This window comes from Carya illinoinensis, chromosome 1, assembly GCF_018687715.1.
Source record: "Carya illinoinensis cultivar Pawnee chromosome 1, C.illinoinensisPawnee_v1, whole genome shotgun sequence".
Classification (NCBI taxonomy): domain Eukaryota; kingdom Viridiplantae; phylum Streptophyta; class Magnoliopsida; order Fagales; family Juglandaceae; genus Carya; species Carya illinoinensis.
Genome location: NC_056752.1, coordinates 33,188,137 through 33,197,965, shown reverse-complemented (window position 1 = coordinate 33,197,965; position 9,829 = coordinate 33,188,137). Strand labels below are relative to the sequence as shown.

The 9,829-nt window shown below is 45.7% G+C and overlaps 1 protein-coding gene and 1 pseudogene across 1 annotated transcript; both read right to left on the bottom strand.

Moving 5' to 3' along the window:
* Positions 1-256: 256 nt before the first annotated feature.
* On the bottom strand, positions 257-1,529 carry LOC122290340 (annotated as a pseudogene).
* Positions 1,530-7,437: 5,908 nt separating this feature from the next.
* LOC122315633 (crocetin glucosyltransferase, chloroplastic-like) lies at positions 7,438-9,432 on the bottom strand. Its single transcript, XM_043131670.1, has one exon. It carries the CDS (start codon positions 9,119-9,121, stop codon positions 7,730-7,732), a length of 1,392 nt encoding a protein of 463 aa, XP_042987604.1. The 5' UTR covers positions 9,122-9,432; the 3' UTR covers positions 7,438-7,729.
* Positions 9,433-9,829: the final 397 nt, after the last annotated feature.

Here is a 9,829-nt window from a genome sequence, read left to right as displayed (position 1 = left end):
AAAAAAAAAAAAAAGCATCCAGGCTTATGAGCTTACAAACTCTTGATGTCTTCAGATAATGAGGTTCTAATTAATTAACATATGATAAGATGAACTTGTGATTGTAGAACTCTCCCTCTACATTTTGTGAAGTGTTTTATTTTTCACTTACTAATTAATTATTTGGAACATACTCAAAATTGCTTACAAAAAGGACGGAATTGTTGAAGAAATTGTCTCAAAACATTGTACGAATAGGCACAAGAAGCTGCATGCATTAATGGTGAATTAATGCATTTTGGTACGAAGACCCACCTTCCTTGGTAGCTTCCCTAGCCAAATTCTTCCATTTCTTAGCATTTCTTCTCATTTCTTCCCCTCGCTCCCCACCTCCAGCTACCAATTCCAAGCACCTCTTGATCTCATCATCTTCTACAATGCCGTCCTTGTTTGCTATCACCCTCAAGCCTGCTTTCCACACATCTTCAATCAGTTTTGCGTTTGTTCCTTGATCCATCCACTGTGGGAAAGCAAGCACTGGCACCCCACAGTTCATGCCAATGAAGGATGTGACAGAACCTCGACTTGAGAAAACCATGGCACTATCATTCCCTTTTGTTCTAGTTCCTCTCTGCAACTCAATCTCTCTTCTTCTTTCTCTTTTTCTCCATTTTCCTTGGCTCTTATGACCCACAAGAAGGGTCGGTCGCAATCCAACAATCCGTGTGCTATTTCCTCCATCTACTACGTTGCTAGCACCAATGTGCTCCCGAACGAGACGTAAATAATAGAGGAGTTAGACTTGGAGTTCAGCCATTTGATGTAGTACTCCTTAGCGCCTTGGAAAAGATCTCCGCCAAAAGCTTTATCGGATGGATCCTTTCCATCCAAGAAGGCAGATGGAATCAGCGGTCCAACCGCAATAAGATTAAATTTGTCAATCACTCTCAAGTCTTCAGGCTCTAATACATCAAAGGTGTTGACAAGCACTCTCAGGTTGCTTTCTTTTTCGAGTGCTTTGAGTTGATCTTGAAATGATGGGAGTGCAAAAGTATACGTACCTGAATCAAGGATAAAGGAAGGAAGGTCACGACCAAAGAGCAACAGTAGTCCTGATAATTGTAACGAGTATGAGGGATCAGTGCCCTTTTTCCTAATGTCGTCGCCATAGCCATTGAAAGTAGTAGTATATGTCCAAAACCATGGCAGGCTGAATCCTGAGAAGTGCTAATGGGAGGTGAAGTTCGCGGGCCATGTTCCCTGCCCAAGAAAGGAGAAGACTATACACTAAGAACTCAAAGGGGTAGCAGACATGTAGTGCTCTACATCATCAGTACTAGACTTAAAGCCATCGTGGTAGCCATCGGAGAAGGCGACAAAGGAAAAACCTTGAGGAGTAGGGGTTTTGGTCATGCGACGGTAGGCAAAGATGCTGGTGTGAGAGTGACATGCACCCTCAAGTGAATGACACTCTTGGCAAACTGGAGGGCAGGGTTGATATGGCCTTGTGCAGGGAATGTTATGAGGAGTACTTGGTGGTACTTCTCCATGGTGGTGGGTGGTGGAGCTTAAGGGTGAGGTGTTCATGTTTGAGTGGACTGCAGTCTAGTGGCTAGATAGGCCAAATTTGTGAAGTTATGGGAAATGCAATTTGGCAGGTGCGTGGTAGTCTCTCAAGGCTCTCGAAGAACACATTTCCAAAAGCCATGTCTTTCATTATCATCATGAGATGCTTTGCAAAGAAGGTGTGCATCTAGCCTTTTGAATGTGCCATTCGATGGATTTTCCTATCTCAAAACTCCTCATACAGTTCATGTTTCTTCATTACGTCTCAAGTTGTTCCCATGCTCGGGAAGGAGCTGGGCTTTTCCATTAGGCCTGGTGGTCGAAGGAGATTTTTGACATCTTGAACCTACCAAGGTTCAGGGGTTTCCTTGCCAGACAGGGGAGGAGAAAGAGGGGGTGCTTGTCCCGTTAGGGGGGTCTCCTTCAACTCGAGCTCTTCCATGCCCCCACAATCTTTGATTTGGGTGGTGACTACAGGGGTGTAGCCTCTATTTGCCACTTCCATATAGGCCCTTGGCAACCTGCCAAGGTTCAGGTATTTCCTCGCTGGCCAGGGGAGGAGAGAGAGAGGGGGTGCTTGTCCCATTAGGGGGGTCTCCTTCAACTCGAGCTCTTCCATGCACCCACAATCTTTGATTTGGGTGGTGACTGCAGGTGTACAACCTCTATTTGCCACTTCCATATGGGCCCTTGGCCTGTGTGGAGGTGATTTCGACTAGGGCCTGTGTGGAGGTGATTTCGACTGAGGCTAGTTTCCCCCCTCGGTTTTCCTCGATAGTTGCGTGGTTCGGGTGCTTGAGTTGGTGGAACTTGTTTCTCACCCTTTTGCTCATTGAGTTTGTCTTCGAGGCGATTCCTATCTTATGGCCCCTCTATACTTTTGTGATGGTGCCTCTTTAGTGACCTCGTCGATGCCTTCTTTTTCTAGTGTTGTAGCGCACTTCGTTGAGTTTTGACCTTGTTCGTGGATCCTTTTTGTTCTCCTTCCCTTTGCAAGGTTTCTTTGTGGATATGTTGTAGCCTTTTATTTGTAAAGATTTTGACAGTTGATGAATAACATGTTTTTTGGTTTATGGCTTTAGTCTTCATTGTTCCTTCCTGTTTTGCTTATTATTACTCTGCACATGCCCTTCGCGGGTGGTAGTACATTAGTTGCTTGTTGAGACTTGACTTTTTCCTTTGACTTTGGTGAACAAATAACTCCTAGTCCCACGAGGGTGTCTCCACACATTGGGCAGTACCCCACTGAGCATAATGTCCTTTTTGCCTACTTATCTTCATGTGATTGGATACTTTGCATTTGGTAATGTTTGGTTCGAAACCCCTTAGGGGCTTAAGCCTAGTTTGCCCATGTCCCTCCATAGGCATGACGCAACTTGTGATGCTGAGTTCATTTGTAACTTCTAATGGGGGCTACATGGTGTTCGTGCAAAGCCTTTGCAGAGGTCTCACAGTTTGTAGAACCCGATGAGCTTTGGTGGAGGTCGTACGGTATATAAGACCAAGTGTGCCTCGTTGACCCTCAAGCTTGGTGAGTGGGGTCAAGTGGCATGTAAGTCTGGTCTCGCCCAAACGCTTTGGTGGAGGTTGCACAGTATGTAAGATCAAGTGCGCCTTGTTGACCCTTACGCTTGGCAAGAGGGGTCAAGTGGCACGTAAACTAGAACTCTTCCAAACACTTCGGTGGAGGTCATATGGTATGTAAGACCAGATGTGCCTCATTGACCCACGTGCTTGGCAAGAGGGGTCGAGTGACATGTAAGCCTGAACTTGCCCAAACACTTTAGTGGAGGTCACATGGTATGTAAGACCAAGTGCACCTTGTTGACCCTTGTGCTTGGCGAGAGGTGTCGAGTGGCACATAAGCCTAAACTCACCCAGAAATCCTTTGGAATATGCTGCAAAATTGGAACCAAGATATAGACTTTTATTTGATGATTACTAACCTGCCTTGCCATTTTGCTGTGGGGGAATTTAGGGTCTTCGTTTGCTTGGGAACGTGGTCTCTTCTAAGGTTGTGTCGAGTAGTCGTAGGACTATCATGCACTCTACCGAGAGAGGGGTAGGGGCGCCTCAAGCCGCACCTTCCCTATCAGTCCCCCAGGGAATTAGCCCTCCCTTCGCTATGATTGGATGGGGTAATGTTTGAGTAGTCTCTAAGCTAGTCCTACTCTCCTCTATAAGAGAGGTCGGGCTAACCCTGGGTTAGTCTCACCTGTTGACCCTTAGTGGAGATAGTCTATTCGGACAGTATTTTTAACTGAAACCATTCACATCCTTTGACATTGCAAGAAAGAGGAGTGAGGGCCAGGCTGGTGCTATGCCCACTCTTCACCGTGTCTGAACGAGGTAACATTCAGGAAACTTCAGGGCTGGACCCACTCTCCTTACGGGAGGATCAAGATGGGCTTTTGGCTCGTCTTGCCCCATGTTCAATGAGGTAATTTGTTCAAGTAGTATGTTTGATTGAACCTACTCCCATTGGTCGACACTTACGAAGAAGAAAATGTGTGTCGAGCTGTTGAGGACACTCCCGCGCTCTACCGAGAAAGGGCTAGAGGCACCTTAAATCACTATCTTCCTAGTCATTTTCTAAGAGGAGGTAATTAGTCGACAACCTAATAACTGAATTACTCTTCACTAGGGTGAGATGTGGTAAAGTTCGAGCAGCCTCAGGGTTGGTCCCGCTCTACTTCGTTGGGGAGGTCTGGCTAACCTGGGTTAGTCCCGCCTATTGACCCTTACATGGAGATAAGTCTGTTTGGGCAATGTGTCTAATTGAACCTGCTCCCATCCATTGATACCACAAGGAAAGTAGGAGAGGGCCAGGTTGGTGTTGCGCACATTATTCCTTGTGGTAGAATGGGGCAACATTCTGGCAACCTCAGCCCTGGACCTGCTATCCCTACGGGAGGGTCAAGATGGCCTTCGACTCATCTCGTCCTTTGGTGCCCCATGGAGAGGTAATCTATTTAGGCAGTATTTCTGACTAAACCCACTCCCGTCGGTCGACGCTCACGAGGAAGGTACTGTATGTTGGGTTGTTTAAGGACAGGCTCGCACTCCACCGTAGGAGGGATAAGGAAGCCTTCGACATTACACCTATCCATTTGTTAGCCCACGAGGAGGTAATTAGTCAGTGAAGGTTTGATGTTAGAGTGAAGTAATTGTAGCCAGAGTCTTGTTTTACTGAATCCCTAAAAAAGACTAGCGCTTTTCATCAAGTAAAGTTAATACAAGAGGGAATTGAATTTTCAAAATTATAGGAGGACTCAAATTGCTCTTCATTTTTCCTATTTGCACCCCTCTCCCTCCCCTTCAGCCGGGGCAATTCGCATCATGACAAGAGCTTGTTGCGACTTTATACGAGGTGTATATTCGTGTTGGGTGTCCTTCCTCCAGCTGTTGGCTTCAACTCCTATATGTAGCATTCTCATGCCGAGGCTTGTTCTCCTTTGATTTCGCCCACCCCTTGGGCCATCAGGAACTTTAGCCTTAGGTGGTAAGTGGAGGTGACTTCCTTCAGCTTGTTGGGTATCGAGCAACCGATGATGGCGTTATACGAGGAAAGGGCTATTACCACTAAGAACTCGACCATGATCGGGGCAATGCAAGGAAGGCTGCCTACCAAGACAGACAAGGTGATCATCCTCACTGGTTGGATTGTTTCTTCTAAGAAGCCTTTGAGTGGCATTGGGGCTGGCAGGAGCCGAGGAGCTGGGCCGCGTCTATCCCCATGAGGACGAATGCATCCCAGAACAAAATATCTGCCGAGCTACCATTGTCGACGAAAATCCTCCTGGTGGTGAAGTTAGTGATCTACATGGTTATGACCAATGCATCTTCATGTGGATAAAGGACTCCCCCTTATCGGCTTCTCCAAATGAAATTATGTGAGCGGTTCGACTCTTTGGTATTTGGTGGGGCAGTAGGAGGCCGAGTAGAATTCCCAGTATCTAGCTTCCCTTATATGGGCCTTCCTCCCGGACGAAGTTGCTCCTCCACTAACGAAGCCCCCTATGATGGTATGAATTTCTCCTGCAAAAAGTACCTCTCTGTGCAGTTATTGTGAAGGGGCACGCTATGGCTCTTGCTCCGTCTCCCTTCTTCTTTGGCTCTCCATCCTCTTCTATTGATACCCTCTACTGGGATCCTCTCCCTAGAGCATCCCCTCTACGGCTGCTCTCCTTGTCGGGATGAAGGGTATAGGGGTGCTGCTCTGTCCCCCAAGTGTGAACGGCACTGCCCGATGTTGTGGGTGGTCAACTGATTGTAGGTGTAGTAGCGACACTCCTACCGGGTGGGTTGCTTATCCTCCTTTGTGACAGCGAATGTTGACTGGTCATGCCGGTACTGTGCATTCCTCATGGTAGGCTTTTTCTTCCTTGCCTCCCATTTTTTTCACTTAGCCTTTTCTTGGGTGCGGCCTTTGGTCCAGGTTTTCCCCTTCTTGTTCGCTTGCTCCAGCTCTTGTCACCTTGGTTCGGCCAAGGCACGGAGGGTGTCCTCCTCGTTGATGAAGTTGTTAGCTTGGTCCATGATCTTTTAGAGGGTGCGGGGATCCATTTGGCCAGCTCTGCCATGAACACAAATTGGGGCCATACTCCCCCCAGGAACACTGCCAAGGTGGTTTTTTCGGTCCTGGTCTTCAGCAGTCATTCACTCCTTATTAAAGCTGGCTAGGTAATTTTTCATGCTTTCATCTTCCTGCTGCTTGATGGTGAGGACGAAGGCGGCATAGTGCCTTCTCCTCCTGCTAGCTATGAAATGGGTGAGGAACAAGCAAGCTTTAATGGGAAGGCTCTGCATGCCACTTTCCCGTGAAACCCATGTCGCGTCATGTGAGTTTTGAAAGTTTCAAAGTATTCCACTAGATCCTGGGCCCCGCCATATGTCACCATGGGGGAATCTAGAATTTTGGTGATAATAGGACCACCATTACCTTCACGTTGTAGGGTAAACCCGTGCTTCCCATCTTTCTTATGATTTCCTCGTACTTTTCTTTAAGGTTGCGTAGTTCGTCTTGCATGTGCTTACTTTCCCCTTGGTCATTGTCACCTTCCTCTTCCTTCTGGGACTACTGGTGCTTGCTAGCACTTGGCTTTCCATTGTGTGCTAAATTTTGATGGTTGTCTTTAAGGGCATGGTTTTCCTAGTGGAGAACATCCATCTCATTAGTGAGCTTTTCAACGAGTTGCTCCATGGCTGCCAGCCTCATTTCCATGTTGACTAAGGCTTCCTCTTCCTGGACCTGCACCAACAGAGAACAGGTCCTTGTAGGCATACAAATGACACTTTTTTAAGAATTCTTTGAATCCCACAGATGGCGCCATTGTTGACAGCGTGTTTCGTATGCCTAAGGGCCAAGCATTCAGTAGTCCGAGTCTTTTAGTTTCTTGGGCCTATGAAAACAAAGACAGAGTTGGAAAAGGTGGCCCTGGTGTGTCCCCGGGAAGCCTCTGATATAACCCTAAGTTAGTGGTGGTTCTATTATTTGAATCAACGGAGAAGAATTTGGGTAAAGTGCCTAGTACGAAGTAGAACTAATTAAGGGAAAAAGCCGACCACCATTACCTAGAGGTCGAGGGATCTCTTATATATATATATATATATCTTCCCATTGAAAAAAAAAACAAAAAAGCATCCATGCTAATGAGCTTATAAACTCTTCATGTCTTCAAATAATTAATCAGTTGAGGTTATAATTAACACATGATAAGATGAACTTGTGAGTGTAGAACTCTCCCTCGAAATTTTGTGTAGTGTTTTTCTTTTATTTTATTTTTCAATTACTAAGTACTTGGAACATACTCAAAATTGCTTATAAAAAGGAATTGTTGAAGAAATTGTCTGGAAAAAACTTTAGGAATAGTGCACAAGAAGCTGCATGCATTAATGTTGAATTAATATTTAGGGCATTTTATTAGTGTTGATTACTCAAGGACCGCCTTACAAAATCATTGAAATAACTTCTATGTACGTACCCAGCTACAAACGTTTTACAATACAAACATAAACGCAACACAATTCATCCTGAAAGAAAAATAAATCAGAGAGAGAGAGAGAGAGAGAGAGAGAGAGAGAGAGAGAGAGAGAGAAGAAAACGAGATACTGAAAATTTAGAATCTTCAATAAAGAGCCTAAAGCAAATGTCTTCATCAGCAAACATGTATACGTAATCTTTTTAACAACAACATCCTCCGATCTCCTCCACAAAAGCTTTAAGATTTTTGTATGAAGACCCACCTTCCTTGGCAGCTTCCCTAGCCAAATCCTTCCATTTCTTAGCATTCCTTCTCATTTCTTCCCCTCGCTCACCACCTCCCGCTACCAATTCCAAGCACCTCTTGATCTCATCACTGTCTACAATGCCATCCTTGTTTGCTGTGACCCTCAAGCCTGTTTTCCACACGTCTTCAATCAGTTTTGCGTTTGTTCCTTGATCCGTCCACTGTGGGAAAGCAACCACTGGCACCCCAGAGACCAAACTCTCCAAGCTCGAATTCCATCCACAATGTGTCACAAAGCATGCCAATGAAGGATGTGACAGAACCTCGACTTGAGAACACCATGGCACTATCATTCCCTTTTGCTCCAATTCCTCTCTGCAACTCAATCTCTCTTCTTCTCCATTTTCCTTGGCTCTTATGACCCACAAGAAGGGACGGCCGCAATCCAACAATCCGCGTGCCATTTCCTCCATCTGCTGCTTTGCTAGCACCAACATGCTTCCGAACGAGACGTAAATAACAGATGAGTTAGGCTTGGAGTTCATCCATTCGATGTAGTACTCCTTGGATTCTTGGAAAAGATCTCCGCCAAAAGCTTTATCGGATGGATCCTTTCCGTCCAAAAAGGCCGATGGAATCAGCGGTCCAACCGCAGTAAGATTAAATTTGTCAATCACTCTCAAGGCTTCGGGCTCTAATGCATCAAAGGTATTGACAAGCACTCTCGGGTTGTTTTCCTTTTCGAGTGCTTCGAGTTGCTCTTGAAATGATGGGAGTGCAGAAGTATACGTACTTGAATCAAGGATAAAGGAGGGAAGGTCACGACCATAGAGCAACGGCAGTCCTGGTAATTGTAACGGGTACGAGGGATCAGTGCTTTTTTTCCTGATGTCCTCGCCATAGCCATTGAAGTAGTAGTAGTATATGTCCAAAACCGCGGCAGGTTGAATCCAGAGAAGTGCTGACGGGAGGTGAAGTTCGCGGGCCACTTTCCCCGCCCAAGGCAGAAAAAGAGTGTACACTAAGAACTGAAAGGGGCGGCCCTCGTTTGCGCTGGACACGATGAGATCGGTGAGAGTTTTGGAGCCATTGCACCTGATCGCAGACATGTAGTGCTCTACATCATCAGTACCAGACTTAAAGCCATCGTCGTACCCATCGGAGAAGGCGACGAAGGACAAACCTTGAGGAGTAGGGGTTTTGGTCATGCGACGGTAGGCGAAGACGCTGATGGCGAGGGTGACATGCGCCCCCAAGCGAATGACGCTCTTGGCAAACTGGAGGGCAGGGTTGATATGGCCCTGCGCGGGGAGTGTTACGAGGAGTACGTGGGGGTACTTCTCCATGGTAGTGGGCGGTGGAGCTTAAGGGTGAGGTGTTCTTGTTTGAGAGGACTGCAGTCTGGTGGCTAGATAGGCCAGGTCTGTGAAGTTATGGGAAATGCAATTTAGCAGCCATGTAGGCAGGCTTTAATAGAAGACCGGGATCCGGGCTGTGACGTTTGTAGTGACGATTTGGAGAAAGCTAGCGGATTGAGGTTTGCAATTTGCGGTCTTCGGAGGAGAGGAAAAGGACAGGTTCACTGGGCAATTGAGTTGGCCTGACTAGTACTGTATATTAAGAAAGTTTACGTGATCGTCGATGTGTTTTTCAAGCAATATATGCATTCATTAAAAAACTAATACAATAGAGTAGCGGGTTAATTCAGGATATTTGGAGGGATCTAATTTAAGGGTATGCTTCCAAAGGCGTGATCGTCAATGTTACTTGCGCATATAATTATATAAGAAACTAATATTTATATAGACATAATCCAATTATTTTCTCCACGACTTTTCAGAGACTGCACTAGTTGCAAAATCCAAATCAAGCGTGCACTAGACAACTTCGACTTTGTATGGATGAGAATTGTGATTATATGAACTTGACATCTCTCTCAACGTTGAGATAAACTTAATTTCAAAAAATAAAAAAATAAATAAAAGTTGAGATCAACTTAACCCATAAAAACAAAACTATTCTAAGACTTCCTCTTTTAGTTTTGAGATATTTTT